Genomic DNA, 18,493 nt, shown 5'->3' with positions numbered 1-18,493 from the left:
TGCACATATGCTAATTTTTTACTGGTTCAGAATAACAACGATTTAATGCAGCAGCACAGTTTGGCACTTGACATGCAAATACAACTGTTATTGTGTTTATTTTTTTATATCCCTTTATTAAAAAAAATCCAAGAAAAATATAGATGATGCCAATATCTGTAATATAATTCACATTTACTACTTAGCTTTAAAAACGTGATACTATTAGTACACAGTATGATGAATATTCTAAGCATACACAACTTGTGCTGGGTGATAAAATATTCTGAGCATGTCCTAAAATGATTCTCTCATCAGAGATGGCTTGTTACCTCCACCATCAGCAGATACTGATAATTAATCAACTGAAATGAATCTTTACAGAATAAACAAATCTGTTATACATGAAGGATGATTATGTTCTTTTGGCTGTGAAGATTTTTCATAACTTATTCATGCCAATGGTGTGCCTAGTTATGAAGTACTTTTCACTTATGAAATAAATATAGCATCTTTTGTTTGTCGTATATCCTCTCTACTTTCTGGGTTTTACCAACGTAAATCTGCACAAATCTACCAGCTATGCTGATTTACACCAACAGGATTAACCCTCTATTCATCATCAGCAGCATCAGTATTTCCTGAGTTATTCACATGCATTTCTAAAACACAGCCCTGGTAAAGTGTTGCCAACTGTTCCATTTTAACAGTAATGTCTGTGTAAATGCCATTATCAGCTGTAAGACAGAATCATAGCTGTCGCCTTCCAACTCTGTGAATTCTACTCTCCTGGTAGATGTAATACACACAGTGGGGGATAGTGTCATATTTTGAGATGGGAAAGCCATGAAAATATACTACCATTTGTATGGATCTTTAAATGAATTCGTACTTCTACATGCTGCTTTAATGTTCACATTTCTTTGAACTGTTTAAATGACCAGTTTGGTTTTTCACTGGCGGAACCACTGATAGATAATGAATTTTAGACATGTGTGTGAAAATATTTGTAAATCTTATGTTCTAAGGAACAGGAAACAAGATCATGTTTGGCTGACCTCCTCAGCAATCACAGATAAACAAACAGGGCTTAAATTGCAAATATGTGTGAATATGTTGTAAAAACAACAGCCACTAAGGAAACATTGATAATCGTCAGACAATGTTATAAAATCCAGAAAAACGGCAAATATATTTGAGGACAGATCTGCTGTGAATATTTTTCCAACAGGGAAAGAAGAATTGTGATGGATTCACTCAGACTGAGTCATACTTTATTTTATTAGAGAAATACTCAGGATTAGGCCTACTGTGTGAGCACAAATTCTTGGCCAAGATTGGCTAAAACTGATGTGCTAACTCACATCAGCCAGACATCCTTCATTGAAAAAAAAACCCCACAAAACACAAAACTAGAGAAACAACAGAACAACCGACCAAACCTTTGACCTAAGGAAGAGGATACTGCTTCATGCCTTCCTTGAGGCTTCACTGAAGTAGAGGAGTCAATAAAAAATTTTAATAACTATTTAAACAAAATCTGCTCAGGAAGCCTTTGTGCTCATTTCTTTTGAACATTCAGCTCTTTCCAACTAGGAATGAGGCCACTTCTTTATTTTTACTACAAGCTATACTTCTAGGACGACATACTTGGTGCAAGGTTGTGGTAAGTTAACATACAGCATGCTAGCCATGCTGCTGTATGTATATTACAACACAAAAGAAGCCACCTGGAAGACTGTTACTATGTTGTGGGGCAGTCAGAAAGAATATTGGGGAAAACAGCTCAATAATTTGGATAGTATCATAGGTCTTGAGGACCTTTGCTTTACCTCAGCCTTTCACCAAGGTACTCAGCGTGTTTGGATCTTTCCATATCTTGTCTTTCCAGATCCAGTCCTTTTCAGATCTCTCCAGATGCACTCAGATCTTTCCAGATCCAAGAAATTTTTTCTTGCCTTTAAGCTACATAGTGCAATGCCTACATTTTAGACATCTGTCTGCCAATGCAAAATCCAGAACATTGTAAGAGAAATCATAGAAAGAGTAATGAATGTCAGAAAAAGATCCAAAATAGCTAGCACACTGAGCATTTTGTTACACTAGTCAATAGGAAATGTGATTCTTTATCAGCCTTTATCAAGTCTACAAAATCATGAGACCCACGCTGTCAGTCTTCCCAAGGTAATTTTACTAAGCTCAGAAAAGATCATATGTGCCTACTGAGATACAGTTGCCCTGCTATACAATACCCTAATAGTTAAAACACCAAGTAGTACATCAGCTCTCATTCTCTCTTCTACATGAAAGCAATCAAAGCCTAATTTTTCACCTCAAGGACAGTGTCCAGATACTAGGTTGTGGCTTATTTTGGAAACAAGCTACAGCTCCTCCTGCAAAACCCATCCCCATATGTACAAACAAACTCAAGACACCCTGTATCAGAAAAGGGCACAAGAAGGAGCAAACTAGGTCATTTCTCATTGCAGAGGGGAGCCCTGGAATGACTGTGCGCTCTCTTTCTTGAGTGTTATGTGTAAGACAGAAAAAAACGTTGGTTGAGAAGAAACAATCTCCTAACTTTCCAAGAAATGCTTATATGCTTTGTAATGAAAACACACTCACAATTTTACCCTCACCCCATTGCATTTTACTGTATGATAAAATATGATGGAAAGAGTCATGCTTCTTTCCAGTCCAGCTGATCTTGGATTCTCCTTTGCACAATGACACAGCTTCACTAGAAAGAATGAAAAATGTCCCTCATCTATTCCCCAGACTATAGGGCTTTGTGGTTAAAACATACTGAAAGGAGTATGACACATGGCTCTGAATCTTCAGTCAACAGCAGACTTTGAAGACAATTTGCTTATGTAGCCAAAGAGAGTGCCGATATCCACTGCAGTCATACTGCGTGCCATTTAGAAAGTGAACATTTGCCTTCCGTGCCTTTTCTATAAAGATAAGGAACTCAGGCCTGTATGTGCGTGTTGGACAATGTCAGAGACCTGCCAGGCCAAACCTTTAATGCTGATCACACTCAGGTTTTCATGTAAGCTAGGCAATGACCTTCCAGCCTTGTCAGGACCAAGGCACTCCTGAAGGCATGCTCAGGACTTGAGGCACCTGGAGCTGTTGAAGATTGGGAAATAAGTAGATTCAGAATAAATATAGGAATAGAATAAGGACATGTCCCTTCTTATTGCAGGGGGTTGGACTAGATGACCTTTACAGGTCCCTTCCAACCCAAACCATTCTATGATTTCATGATTCTAAATGCTAGAAGAGCTCACATGACGTCGTATTTGGGGAGCAGCTGAATGAGGCTTTCCAGGGTCATCCTTTTTTATTTACCTCTCTGAATTTTACCACCAGTCTACTTGGAACATAGGCAGGTTTATTGCTTGTGTTTTTCCTTGGAAATTGGCTCAAGACCATGTGTCAGTACAATGTGGGAACTGTAGTTGTTTTCTTAGCAGTCTTAATATGGAAAAAAAAATCCCATGGAAGCCTGCTTTCACAAAATTTAAGCTCAATAGGACAGACTTGCAGCCTCACATCTAAATATTCTGGCTTCTGTATATTCACAGAATGTTGTATTTGTATTCTAAGACAATTGTTATGCTATTTTCTCTCTGTAATTTTTCTCTTCTTAGTGGTATTACTAAAATAATCTGAGATTGTTTTCCATTGTTTATAAATGGACTGCTATTATCTATTCGTTTATGACAAGGTGACAGTATTTACTTATCTAGTTTGCAGATAGGCATGGCATAATCTGTTTTTTGTGTTCATTTCAAAAGGTGTGGTTGGAGGAAGGCTTGAAGTCTGCTTTGCTATAACTGCTGTTTTCTAGGTCAGAGAGATGCAGGGAGAAAGGCTGTGCTGTGTCACAGAACAGCTTCAGCACGTGCAGCAGGCACATGGATGTTGGGCAGGGAGAAAGAAAGAGAATCCAGCAAGTGGTAGGGTTTTACATGAAGCAGAGGCTGGAAGACTGCTGAGAAGTGAAGGAGGCAGATATGTTGCTGGGCCTCACAGGTGGTGGAAGAAACTTCCAAGGGACATAGAGGAGACTGCAATTTGCTGAAAAACAGTCATTAATTCATTGGACTGAGAACAAACATAAAAAGAGCCATCCTGCAAAGATACATAGCAGGCAGGCACAGATGCATTTATCAGTCCTTACCATTTCTCTACTGTCTCCCTCTAAGACAATTAAAAACAATTAAAGAGTTAATTGTTCTGTTTATATTGTAATGTATCTGTCTTTGCAATCCTTTGCCTTTTCAGTATCTTCATGAAACTCACTTTAGGGGAAGTGCTGGAAGATCCTCCTCAAAGCTATGACTAACTTTATAGCCCATTATAAACACAAAAACCTCACCCCCGAGCTACTCTGATAAGCAACCTTTTGTTACAGGCATGTGCCAAGTTCCCTGCCTGCACTACCAGCCTCAGGCCCACCTAGAATCCCACCAGGAGCCAGAAGCCCCCAGGCCAGCCAGAACAGGCATCGAAGGGCTGGTGCTTGCCCTGGTCACAGCCGCAGGCCTGCATGCCAAATGGTTTGCTGCCAAACATGCCCAGACAGGCTGTCTGTAGACAGTCTGCAAACTGTCTGTGAGGCGCAGCGTGCCATGCCTGTGGTCATCCCGGGTACAGCCGTGCGCTCTAGCGGGGCTGCTGACATGTCACGTTCATGCCGACTTACAAACTGAAACGGCATTAAAAAATTTGGTTGGAAGCATGGCTCGTTCTTGGGACATCCCAGAACGAAGCCTTGGGATACAGCAACGGGATGAAGCATCCCTCAAACAGCAGCATGACTCATGGGGAAGAAAACAGCTCTAGGCAGGAGAGCAGGGTTTGCTGAGGCACACCAGCATGGCTGCTGTGAAGGTGTGTGGCATCTCTCCACAGCTTGCCCTGGCGTCCTACGAGCACGCCGCAGGCATTTCCTCGGGTTAATGGTACGAGACACTCGCTGGAGACACGGTCACTCAGGCCTCTCTCCAGCGGCTGGAGGGGCCATGGGGCCCCTCCGAGCTCGGAGCCCCGTTGAGGCGGCTCGGAGGCTGCCAGGCCAGCAGCCGTAAACGGAGAAAACCTGAGGTAAACGGGGTTCCCCTCACAGGGGTGCGGCAGTGGCCGCCCCAAACGCCCGCGGCCGGCCGGTGCCAGAGGACGCATCGCCCGCCGGCTTGGCTCGGCTCGGCTCGGCCCGGCTCGGCCAGCGCGAACCCCGCAACCCTCGGCGCGGCCGGCCCGGGCGATCAGGCGCGCTGCAGCCGGGCCGGGCGGGGTGCAGCCAATGGGCTGGCGGCGCCGAGCGCCCCGTCCGTGCCTGGGAGAGCGGTGACGGCCGGCGCTGGCGGGCTGGTGCGCAGGCGGGGAAGCTGCCTGCCGCGGTCGGAAGGGAGGGGAGGGGAGGAAGGGAAGGGACGGGAAGGGGGTGGCCGCGCCGGGCACAGCATGGCTGCCAAGGTAAGTCACCGCCGGCGGCGGGCGGGGAGGCGGCGCGGGCGGCGGGCTCCCGACGCGCACTAGCGCGGCCGTTGGCGGCGGGGAAGGGGCCGCGGCGGGAGGCGGGCGGCTGCCGGGTTTGACCTCGGGCCTGTCCTTGGCGAAACTCGGCGGGTGGCGTCTTCTCCTCCTCCTCGCGGCTCCGCGGCCCCTCGCCGCCGGCCCCAGGGGAGAGGAGGGGGGCTGGGCTGCTGGGCTGCGAGCGCCCGCGGCGGGGGCGGCCTCCCCCCGGCCCCGGCCGTCAGGGTTGGGTGCCGGCGGGTACAGAGCCGGCGCGGCGGGGCTCCCCACCTGCCAGCCGCGGGGAGCGGGCCTGCGCGCTGCTCGTGATGCACCATCTGCACGGCCGCCTCCCGCCGCCGGGGAGGGCAGGGGCGGCGGGTCCCGCCGTGCCCGCGGTGGTGCGGCCTCACCGGGCCGGCCCGCTTGCTGCCCCGCCGGTACCCGCACGGCGCCGTTAGGCCCAGCTGTGACCCGGAGAGCGCCCTGCCGCACTCGTGCTTACACGGCACGCCGGTGTATGAAGAGAGTACGTACACGCTGTGTGTGCCCGGGGCTGGCGGGTCAGGGCCTGGCGGGGCTCGCCGTGCCCGGGGCGGGCGCTGGTGCTGGCCCTGCCCCGCTTACAGGCCTTGGCGTGATAATCCCTTTTTGCTTTGTTTCCCATTTTCTCCATATACCTGTTTTTACCTTCTGTTTTCATATTTGATTATAATTTCCAACCGGTTTCACTTCTTGGTGCTCTCCTGTCAGATTGATACCTGTTAGTGAGGCTTTGCTGCTGCTTCAGAAAGATACTAAATTGAAATATTTTCATCAATTGTTTCATAACACACTTCCATCCCAGAAAAAAAATAGTATTACCCATTAGCTGGATCAAAGCGATATAAAAAGTAGGCATGCTAATTCCAGTGGCAGATAAAATTACATGTAGTGTTGGTGTTTCAAAACTTACTCCTAGGCTTTCATTAGGTTTCTTTTTTGAGACTTTTAAAAAATATTGGACCACATCCAGCTTTTGTTGAAGTCAGTGATGAAAGTTACATCAAGAAAACATCAGAAAACTAAACTTCCCCAAGCAACGCAAAGCAGCACGTGCTCGGTCTGGCCGAGTTGTGCGCTCCTTTATTGCAGTGAGGCCGTGATAGAGCTGCGCCTGTCAGCACCTTCCTCAGAAAGAACTTGGGTTATCTGTGTTGCATGCTGTTTTAATGGATTGGGTAATGTGTGATTCTTATTTGCTAGGGTATATGAAACATTCATCCCCAAATGTTTCTTATTTATAAATCTTAGCTGTCCTGTCTAGCTCTATTTTTTTTTTTTGATTGCCCACTGGTCCATACACCCAGCATATCAGCTTCATTTTACTGAACTGTTGGTCTTAAAAGACTTAAAAGTCTTTCATTCCCTGAATTTATGAACTTATCTTTTCCTCTCCAAGCAGCAGTTCTTAATCTGCAATCCATTTGAATCCATATACTTTAAAAATGTTGTATATGTAGTTAATGTTTCTCTACTCAGGTAGACCTGTGTGCTCCATGCTACACATCTGTGTGGTGTGCTTTTTCTTGTGGCTTGGTTTATTGCACAGTTCAGGTCACCAAAATCTATACAAGCATATGTTGGAAAGACTCAACACTTAAAGACAAACTGAATTGAATATCGTAAGTTTCCAATTACGTCAGGCTTGGCAGAGAGATACCTGATAAAAAGAATAATGGCTTGTCACCAGTGTCATAAGCATCCTTGGTGCATTGCAAGACAGATACAGCACTTTGTGCTGCAGGGTTTACAGCCCTCCTGTAGCTTCTGAGGAAGGCTTCTGGTTGCAGGCTTGAATGTGTTTTGAGAGATTTGTGTTTAAAAAAAAACCCAAGAAGTAGAACTGGAAACAGCTAGAACAGGTTAATTATTAAGTTATCTTGTGAGACTTAAAAGGATTTTTATCTTCTTGAGGTGAAATAATTGCTGTTAAATATGGGTGAATTTCTATTTTTATTGAAGTCAGTGACAAAATGTAAGTAGCGTTTTGTACTTTTTAACAGTAATGTCTGAGTTCATGTTCTGCAAGCACACATATGAATAACTTTGCCACGTAAAAGAGCTTCTGGGCCTGAAGTTATTCACATGTGCTTACAGGCATGGGCCTTGACTTGTGTTCTGACTTCCTCACTGATGCATCTCAGTAATGTTTGCCTTTTTCACCTCAGCCAAACAATGGACTGGTGAGTCAAATGATTTTTCTAAAATCCCTTTGGTACCTTTTCCTTGCCAGTATCCTGCATGACCGCTTCCTTTAATTTTTTAATTATACCCTTTTAGGCATACAAGTCTTTGGGATTGAATGTAATTGTTCTTTGCTTGCAAGATTTCAAATGTTGACATTTTAAGCAGACTCTAGGAATTCAGTCTGTCAAAAGGAAAACCCAAACAGAATACTGTTAAGGCTGCATAGTTAAGCACTCAGGTATCAAGAAATAGGCAAAGCTTTTATGCATGGAATCTTTAATGTCCATTACAGTGCCATTTAATTTTCCTTCTTGTATGTTACTCAGTGTCTTGCAATTTATACAATGTTTTAAACAATGTATATTGTACATCACTGTCTTTTCTTAATCTTTGAAAACACTTTCTGAGAGTGTTTTGTGAAAACTGCATTGCAAATTGTATTTGCACAAATTGCCAGTAAAAACTGCAGGTGAGATGTTCCGGTCGATTTTTACCCCATTGGTAACTAAATTACCATCATAGGTACTGGCTTTTTTTATGAATGGCGTGGAAAACTGGCTATGTGGAAAGTCTTTATGGTAGTGCATGTACAGAGCAATAATGATGTTTTATATAGCGTCATGCTTTATTTCTTCATTTTGAGTGTTTAACAATGCAATCAGAATGTTTTTTCTGCCCTTTAGCTAGATACTTCTAAAGAGAAATTACCTAGTCTAGCTAATGCCCCTTGCCATTCATGCAATGTGTATTTTGCAGCAAAATTAACTGGGCCTGTTGAGTGACTGTAAGCTACCCTTGGTCCTCATACTGCTATGCAATTCTAGGCGTAGCTGTTGTCTCATGCATGTGCAAAGTGTGACTTGCTATCTTCTTAAGGTCCTACTACTTGGTAAAATATAAACTTATTTTCAGTGGGAAGTTCTAAAGTACTTCTCAGTGAGACCTATTTCCATAGCTGATTTTGCCTTCACCACTCTGCTACTTTGTTCAATTTAAGGTCAGAAACTGGTATTTGTAATAGGAGCTAATATATATAATATTTTTAAACTTAGTGTTTCATGACCACTAAGCTACATTCAAAACAGTTAAAAATTGCATTAATGAAAATTCTAAACTTGAGTAATTTTGATAGGTAATTTAAAACTTAAAAACTGTAAAAACAGTGGGCTTATCATGGAAGCACTTGTACACCATTAAACTCCACCTCTGCTATAGATAGCATGTGAATAAATTTTGATACTTGCATTGAACTGCATAGTACTGATATAGGAGTTGTTTATTAAATACTGTGGAATATCTCTCTGATCCTAATTGTTTTTTTTGTACATGTGTGAACTTTAATCAATTGAGCACATACTGGTTGCCTCTATTACCCAGAATGTGTAAGTTATTTTAAAATCATTGTCTTACAAACGAAGTGAACACAAATATCACATGCTAAAAGGGCTCATTGTGAAATGACTGTTCCAGTGAAGGCATGAACCTTACATCAGTACCTGGTAGGACTACCTGCATGCTTAATTTTAAGTGCATGCGTAAGTCTTTTGAAGAGCAAGTGCCTGTCAGAAATATAGCAATAAGGTAACACAGAGATTTGTTGCTGACTTTACTTACAAGAGAATATTTGAGATGTTTGTAATGCAAACTAAAGAAAATTTGTTGTGCAGTTTTTGTATATTTAACAATTTTAAAATTCTTTTTCCACTTGTCTTTTTCTGGAACTGTTTACTATGGAAGCTGTATCAGTGGAGTTACATGTTCTTTCCAGTTACTGCTGTATTTACCTTTAAAATCCTAAACCTTGTCATATCAAAAATAATCAGTTCCCATCACAGGCGCCTTGTATGTCTTGGTGTTAATATAGTCAGACATTTTCCACTGAACATCCTGGTCCTGCAAGATGCATCACCTTGACTGAATTAATTGGAGTTCTGTGAAGGATTAATGCTGCTGCCCTGGCTCTATGGGCCTTTTTGAGTGCAGAAATGGTCCAGTGCCTGCACTGGGCAGTGTGAATTAATGAGGTTTGGATAAGCAATGGTTGAAATACAAACACCATGGCAATGCAATTCTAAGTTTGGAATACTGATTCCAAACAGTACCACAACTATTAGATGCTGGTGCAACCATGCCACATCAAATATTTTGCTGTCATGCACACCATTGTGTCCCTTTGTGCATCACACAGCTCCGTCATGCCTCTCTGTTCAGCTTCTTCTCCCCTACGGTAGCAGTAGGGTGGGGTGTGCCTGGGAACAGACTGAATTCATTCTTCCTGCCCTCAATGCCATTCTTCCTCCAGCCAAATGGAAGAGAAGAATTGCATTGCGTTGCATGTGGGTTCATTGAGTCCTCAGAAGGGAACAGGTGAGGGATCCTAGCATCATGATGGCTACTGTGTCCATGAAAGGAGTGGAGTCCCTTACGGACAGGCTCCAGCCACTCGGTGAGACCAACATTGTGGGGGTAAAGTGGTTGGTGAGTAAGGAGAAAGCAGTCTCTCTTTCCCTGATGCATCACAGAGTTTGTGTACTGTAAACTTTATAGTGTCATCACACTTAGTGGCACCATGCTGATTTTTTTTGGATGTGATAACACAATGTAAGATCTGTGTAGAAGGACCTTTACTAGTCTGTACACATTTTGGAACTGTGTGTAAGTGTGTAAATTCTTAAAACACCTTATGTATCATAAGACTCTTCCTTCCGCTTCCCCCTTCAGAAAAAACCAAGTATTTATGCTGCTTATGACTTATGGCTGCATCTTGACTTAAGAGACCAGAATTTGCCTGATGAAGGGACGCTGAATTTGTATGAGTGCTGAGAACTTCAAACTGTTTCTAAGTACAAAGTAGCATGTATGATGACTGCAGCTGAAATGAAGGAGAAAGCAAATCCTTTATGCTCCTTCCCTGTCCTCTCTGCTATTGTTTGTGTGTTTATTTTCATTTGGTTTCTTTTACTGCGTAAGTCTTTGCTTATAACATTTACTCTTAGGAGGACTGTTTGAGTCTCAGTTCCACAAGGTGCACAGCAGGTTACGGGGCCCACTGGCAAGAAAAATCCCAGGAAAAGCACTTGTGGAGCAACTCTCTTGTGGAAAAATTACACACAGCTCTCTTCTGCAGTGAAGGCCAAGTTACCCTGAAAAGGAGCTTTATTACACTGGGGTTTTTGTCTCAATTGACTTACCTGTTCCTTTGTACTACTGTTTCTCTACCCACCCCCTGCCCCTTTTCTTTATCAGAGCAAGGTGGTAGTGGGAGGAGGTGGTGAAAGAGGTTGATTTATGTCTTTAATACAGTGGAGAGGTATTAATGGGATTGCATGTTGCAACTGCCAGTGGTTTTAACAAGTTTTTTGAACTTGCTCTTTTCCATTATGGTGTCCCTGTAAGAGGAATAGCAGGGTGATCTCACTTAATGGATAGCTCTTGGAGAGTGTTGCTCGACCCAACAGTTATGTGTACATCATTATGTGTGTCTTGTCTGTTGTGTTGTTGTAACATGCATTGAAAAGTATTTGAAGTTATCTTACCACATCAGGAAATTTATTCCTTTTTCTATGCAGCTTTGTGTCCCAGGAGGTTAGAGAAGCTCTTCCAAGTGTGTTTCAAACAATATGTTAAAGGTGCTTCTCCTGATCCTGTAACCTAGACAAGCTTATAGCCCTGAATGATAACAATGTGTCTTCTGACCAGCTTGTTTAGGCCAATATCTATTTTATTTATCTATGTTGTCCAAGGAGTATGACAAGGAGGTATGTGATACCGTATTTCCTGGAAGATGGCATGAATATGCTGCTTAATTTTAGCTTAATTTTTGCTTTTCATCTGTGGAATTGCTGCTGCTTTGGCTATAGAATGGCTTCACCATACTGAATAGAGCCTGTACGTTACATTTGTATGGCACCAAATCTAAACTTGCATAAGGCCTCTGGGCACTGCTTGTGGCTCTGCTAATCATGCCGGTTTGCTTTAGCTACAATACAGTCTTCAGAAACAGCAGCTGATGTTTTATGGTGCTAGATAACTATGGCTAATAAAACGAAAGGTTACATATTTTCTGGTGCATTCCCTTTCTGGAAAGTATCTGTATCTCAGTCATTTGCAGGGAGATAAAGAGGTCCTTATAAAAATACTCTTATATTTGATTGCTTTGGAATAAAGCAATTTTAACCAAAGCTTTGTTAAAACTTAAAGGAACACTGCAAATGCATTTTTCATAACATTTTAAAATAATTTCATGCTATTTACAATACCTTAGAAACGTGCAATTGCAATTGTATTCTTAACCAAAACTGTTACTTGGCCTGCAGAAAATCCAGTGTGTTAAAGGATGAAATTGCTTAGAAGGAGTGGGTTGTTGGCATTTTTCTTTTTCTCTGAAGAGGGAAAAAAAGAAACACTTGAGAGACAGTGGAGAAGCAAACGCAAGTGCATCAAACTACATACATTTAGAGAAGAAATAGAACTAGTTGCAAGCATGATCGAATTCCTCTTGTTGGATACTTGTGAGGCCCCTAATCTCAGCTGCTGGATTCATATGCTTCTGATGTCTTGCACGCCTTGGCAGCCTGCAAGGACTGTTTCTGTGCTGACCAGTAAGGTCACTCTTTGGGTCTCCCTGAAGATCTGTCTTACTCCCTGGCTTACTCTTGGCCATGTGAAAACCAGAGCCTGGAATTGAGGCTAAGTTGACTTTTTGGTTTTCTCTTGATTAAGATCTCCATGCCTAACTTTTATCCACTTGGCTGTGGAAGTAGAATTAGGAAACGTGTCTGAGCTGTTCAGAAACAGGTACCACAACAGCCAGCTTGCTGACTAGGGAGCATCTAGGTCAGCCAGTGGGAAGTGAAAGGATAGGGATGTCCTAGGAGGATGTTCAAACAGCAAGGCTTGCATCTCTGTTTCAGGCAGGGATGCTGTGTAATTAGCATCACAAGGACTGTGGGGACAGAGGTGTGGGCCAGAACAGGGTTCAGTTGCTGGCAACTAGGGCACCCTGCTGGGACAGGGGAGATTTGGATTCTCTGTTGCCAGCAGCACTTATAAATTTTGCATGAATCATACCCTCACCTGCTACAGTTTTGGAGGGTTCCTGTGCTTGATGCTTACTCCTGTTCAGCCAATGCACATTAGATGTGTTGCATGCATGATTGCTGGGCTGGACTGGGAACACCTGGTCGGCATGTCTGATATGTCTGTATATACTCAGCCATGGCTGTGGTGGTTCTAGATGTGCACCTTTATGGATCTTCTGGAATCCTGAAAATCTTAAATTGCATGTGCCTTTCTGCTCATGGGCGGATTGGTTTTTTGCATCATGCTGTGACTGAGGTAGTGGAGCGTGCTAATGGGTCTGACCCTCAGAGGCCGAGCAAAGTGGAGTTTGCAAATGCACAAACACGTTTTATTTGTAGAGAGCACATTGAGATTGGCAGACTTGTGCCCAGACAGCCAAACCTTTTAAAAACAGTTTAAAAATCTTACTGTCATCACTACTTTTATAGTTTTAGGAGGTTACTGGTTCTTTTTTAGAGTCATAGGCAAGGCTGGACCAACCAGCTCTCTGGGACTGATTCTGTGCCTGTTCTGCCTTCCTGATACCAGGCTGGCTGTGTCTCTGCTCTGATGATAGGGTTGAACTCACAGTAGCTGTCCTGTTGGTTCGGTTGGCATGGAGGGGTACCTGTTTGTTTCCTGAACCACCTGGTTAAAAGCCAGTGGTAGCCATGAAGCTGTGATTCAACTTGGATAATACTAAACTTTCAGTAGCAATACTAGGAGGGTAATGTAACGGTGCTGGGCTGAATTAGAGTGGGTAACGGACTTGGCAAAAAGTAGCACGGTTTCTTTTTAAATAAATCTATATAAATTGTTTTCTTTTCCTTTAAATCAGATCAGTTCCCTAATACGTTTCACAGCAAAGCAGCATAAAGCATTATGCGGGCGGCATGCTCTAATGTGGCATTCAGCACAGAAATACCTTAAGCTGGAAACCTGCGAGGCGTTGTTTTATATGGCAACCATAGGGCTTTACTGCCTTGCATTTGTAGATATTTTAGCGTTTTCTACTGCTCAGCAGAGAAATGAGAAGGAATTGTTTTTCACAAAAATTAGGTCTATGCAGTTTTGTGTGGATCAGGTGGTTTGTTCATTGACAACCCTGCATGCTTGGCTCACAAAGGGATAACTATAGAGGTGCTAGGGCTTTTTCCCTAAATGTAAGAAGCATGGTACAAGAACGTAGCCATGGGGATGTAACTGCAAGTTTTGCATAGGCAAAACTGTGAGATTGTTCTAGAACTAATTGATCAACTAATGTACCCACTGGTTATTTAAATGCCGTGGGGCAGCAGCCAGTTTAAATATTCAGAAGAGGGAATGTAAAAAATGGTACTGAAACACCAAGAGAACTTTGTCACCATTTTTGAAACTGTTTTGTCCATTTTCTGTATATAGCCTAGTAACTGGACTGATAGGAGCATTTTTAAAAGGAAAACTTGGATGTGAATTTCCCATGGAAGCAGGAGGAAAAAAATCGGACTGTCCTTGCAAATGGTTTATTGTTCTGTTGGTTTTGGTTTTGTTTTTTAAAAGTTGTGTCTCTGATTGGCTTATTTATGTATTTGAACATGAACTGATTTTTGCAGTAGAAGGAATAACTGCCTCTTGTTTTAGGCAAGTATATGGTTGTATTTGCCTTGATTAGCCTAGCTGGAACTTACACGTTTTTCTGACAGTGCTGATCAGTTCTAGCTCAGCACCACACAGAGAAGATGACTGCAGTCAGCGCTGGTAGGAGTCAGGCAGGTGGTGAAATCCTAGCTCTGAGGCTTTTTTCTCCCTTTAGAAATGTGGGAGAGTAAAGGGGAGCGACCTTGGTGGTGAAGATGATGGAACCTTGCATGTGATGCAGTAATCCTTACGTTTTTTTCTTAACTAGTGTTTTTTGAATTGTTAAGCACTATGGCAATTTATGAGTTCTCCATATTAAAATGTATAAAGGACAAAATTAAAAAGCTAGCCACAAGAGATTTCATGCTTTTGTGTTTTAAGTTACTTTCGCCTTTATCAGTCTGATCTCCACATCGCCTCAGTCTTGCTCCCTGCCAGCCAGCCCATGTTAGCATAAATAATGTTGGTGCTTTGTTCATCCCTTCAGCATGAGACCCAATCTCAAAGGCTTTGGACCAGAGCCGGAGGGAGGTTGATATCCCTCTGGGAACAGGCACCTGGGACCTTTTATGGGGGTCATCATTGTGGTGGTGGGTTTGTGGTTTTTTTTAACACAGGTATCATATTGGGAAAACTTACACAATCTGAACTTATTGTAATAAATAGTGCTACTGCAACTTGTGATTGCTTTAGTTATTCTAAAATATGTTTCCATTATTAAGTGATACATTTTCCTTACTTTTAATGTCTCCTGTCTATGCAATAGAGAGTGTTTTTGTCCCCACAGCAGGCTTTCTTATGCCTGACAGTTTGTGTTGCTTCTGAAGCACCATCGCTTGAGTTTACTGAATTTAAATGTAGGTTTTTTTGAGGATCAGCAAGAGCATCATTTCATTTTAGGTAGGGCATAGAAATACACAGTGTTTGCTGTGGAAGCTGAGAAGGTGACAGTTTTGGTTCTCACCTGAGCTGTCTGTAAGCTAGTGTCCAAATAGCCTCTTTTTCTCAGTAGATGTTGCAAATTGTCATATGAGCCTGTCTTGTCTCCTTAGTCTCCTTTAAGAATTTTGGCATTCTTACTGTTAATATTTTAGGTGGCTGTGATTGCAATGGATAGGACAGATAACCACTCCTGAAATGTGAATTCTTGCTCCACAAACTGTCCTTGTAACAGGTGAGGACTTCTCAGCCATATTAGTGCTGCTTGAATTATTACTATCTCTCTTTGATTAAAAATAGGTGCAAATAGTGAAAAAAGATGTTAACACTGCATCTTATCGCATACTGCTAGATAAATCTGATGTAATGTGGAAAGAAATGCATGGACATGTGTCTTTATTCAGACATGTAGGATAACCTGTTTTGTGAAGTGCAGTGCTTCACAGAAAGCAGATAAAGAAGATACTGCTCCAGCACCTCTCTCAGTTATCTGGGACAGGAGTGTCTGACAACAAAACAGACTGATCAGGGAGGCAGATGGTTAATGATATGTTGTAAATTGAAGAAGAGTCTTTTAGAAACTGACCTTTTTAAAGCCCATTAAGTGTCATTTGACCAGTGTACGTTACTTTCTAAAAGCTGCCAGAATATAGAAGTAAATTTACCTGCTAAGGTCTTAAGTTTTCATAAGCCGGCAATGATAATCTTAGAGTTGTAGTTACCTGTAGAACTGTCATTAAGTTATATGGGGATTAGACACAAATTATGTAGCTGGAACTTGATTATGTCTTTCGTTCAAAACAAATATTAAGAGAATAGTTTTACTTGAAGGATATTAACATGTAGTCTTTATAATTTTTTTCCAATCTTCAGGTCCCAACATAATTCAATCCCATGTGAAGATAATGTACCCTCAAACTCTTAAAGTCTAGTTTTTTAAAGAATTCTCATCAGTATAAAAATTTCAAGGCTTTTAAAGGCTGTTTTTTGCAATTATGGGGACCTACCAGGAGAATAATAGATGCGCTTTTTACAACTATGATTTTTGTGTCCTTGATGATTAGGGCAATTGAAGAATTGCAAAGAGCAACCTTAATTCCAAAGACAGAATACAGGAGGTGTTGTGTAGCTAGATGACCATAATTATTAGCCAACGTTACAAATAGGTAGAAGCAGACTTTTTTCCCCCTACTCCTTCAGATGCCTTTACGTAATTAGTATTATGGAGTATTAAAACCTTGGCTGTTGAGCTAAACAGCAGTTGAGCAAATTTAAAATGTGACATTCCACTAGTTGTGGAACTGCACAGGGAGAGGGGAAGCATAGGGGATTGAAGTCTGAACATTTCTGATATAGTTGAACAAATTTTTCTAAAACTGAAGACTTTAGGAAAAGGGCGAAACCAGTGATTTGATTTATTTGAATTCCATTTATTATTTCCCCAACGGAGTTTATTCTTTCCCACTCTCTATTTGTGACACTGTAATCTTGTTGGTACTTCCTTTGTAATTGGAATTGATTTACCGGAATTCAGATTGTTTTGTAAAATGCAATTGACCACAGATTTTTTCAGCTTCATGCACAATTTTGTATTTATCTTTTCACATATTTCAGTTTCTGTAGATGAATACTACCTGCTCTTTATTCACTGAAGATTTAAAAATGTTCTTTCCTGGAGCTGACCTTCATTTCTGTCTGAGCAGATAAGTTTAAATTTATCAGGAAATGGAAGGTTCAAAGAAAGTTCCTTGGCAGGTTGGAGTCTTTTTTTAGTGCTGGGTTTGCAAGGAGATGGGGAGAGAACAACAACTAGCACTCTCTATTATTTGTTTTTCTTTCTGACCTTGTGTGATGGGAAAAGTCTCTGTAGATTTCAGAATATGGAGTCATAGAAGGGTACACATTTTTCTACCTTACTCTTGATAGAGTTTGCATACTGCCTAAAAGTGCACTTAGTCAACAGGGTAAGATGCTTTCACAAGGGTGATCCCGAGCCAAATGCCAGCCATCCTGCCAGTAGGAGGAAGAAATTCTAATTGTCTTTATATTTAAGTTGCTGTTTCCTATCCCAACTTCCCTGAACTCTCTCAGCCAATAAAGCCATCACTTACTCAGGGTTTTGGGGTTTTGTCTCAGTCAATGGACATTTCATTCTGGGAAGTTAGCAAAGGTACCATTTCATCTAAGTAAAGCAGTAAATTAGAATAGTTTTTAAGAAATAAATTAGAGCTAATTATTCAGTGTTGGAGTAGCTTGAGCAGCATCTGACTACATCTTTCATCAAAGACTGATAAGTGTTAATCAAAATGCAGGTAACATCTCCAAAACATAAAAGGCTGTCGGCAGGATCATGACACAAAGATTCTATGTCTGTGCACGCAACTCTGGTTTAGAGGTCTGCGTTCAAACGTGTGCACACATGGTTTCCTACATTGAGAAATGAGATCTCCTGCCTTGATGGTTCCTACTTTTACGTGTTTGTGGTGTTGCTTTGCATTTTTTCTGCAGTTCTTTTACACCACGTGACCACTACAGCTTCTTAGTTGAGTTTCTGGTTTGATATGTGATGTTACAGTGCTGGGGAGAGACTAGGATGTTGTCCTGTATCAGTACCAGAGCGGGAGGCTCCCTACTTAAAGGACTTAGTTGAAAGGTATGTTCTGCAAGTGCAGTCAAGCATTATTATCTATCCTTTTATTATGTGACTTCCCTGTCACATCCATCCATCACGTGACCTGATAACACAGGTCTGATTTTAGGATAGAAGAGGTCTGAAAATTAGTATGACTGAACAGCAGGCTGTTCGTTACTGTTGTCATCTTTCTGTTCCTTGGAAATACGACCTATTTCTGCTCTTCCCTGAATCCTTGGCTACTAAAACCTCTTGGTCACGTATGTTATTATTGTAGGGTTTTATCATGTTTGACAACCACTGTTTGATGAACATCACTGATTTAACAGATCTTTGGCAGAAGAAACAACTTTAAGTGAGGCACCGAATATGAAAAGCCATTAGAAAAAACATGGTATGTAAAAATACTGTGTCTGGCAGGTGCCTACTCTCAGCCCATTGTGCAGTCTGAATCTGACTAGAGAAATCTTCACGTGTTTCGGGGAAGAAATTTTTGAATAATTTCACATT

The 18,493-nt window shown here is 42.0% G+C and overlaps 1 protein-coding gene across 3 annotated transcripts in view; it reads left to right on the top strand.

Annotated features, from left to right (window-relative positions):
* The first annotated feature begins 5,386 nt into the window (after positions 1-5,386).
* SLC25A13 (solute carrier family 25 member 13) overlaps positions 5,387-18,493 on the top strand; it is a 101,492-nt gene continuing 88,385 nt past the window's right edge. The window contains exons 1-3 of one of the 3 annotated variants that reach the window (XM_037383655.1): positions 5,440-5,466; positions 7,716-7,730; positions 11,478-11,492. In XM_037383655.1, coding sequence (XP_037239552.1) covers positions 5,455-5,466; positions 7,716-7,730; positions 11,478-11,492 — 42 coding nt within the window. In that variant the 5' untranslated portion in view covers positions 5,440-5,454. Of the gene's footprint in view, positions 5,467-7,715; positions 7,731-11,477; positions 11,493-18,493 lie in introns of all 3 variants that reach the window. The other 2 variants (XM_037383656.1, XM_037383658.1) reach the window with 2 other exon arrangements.

Source organism: Falco rusticolus, chromosome 4, assembly GCF_015220075.1.
Source record: "Falco rusticolus isolate bFalRus1 chromosome 4, bFalRus1.pri, whole genome shotgun sequence".
NCBI lineage: Eukaryota > Metazoa > Chordata > Aves > Falconiformes > Falconidae > Falco > Falco rusticolus.
The sequence above is the reverse complement of the archived record's forward strand: the minus strand, read 5'-3'. Positions and strand labels throughout refer to the sequence as shown.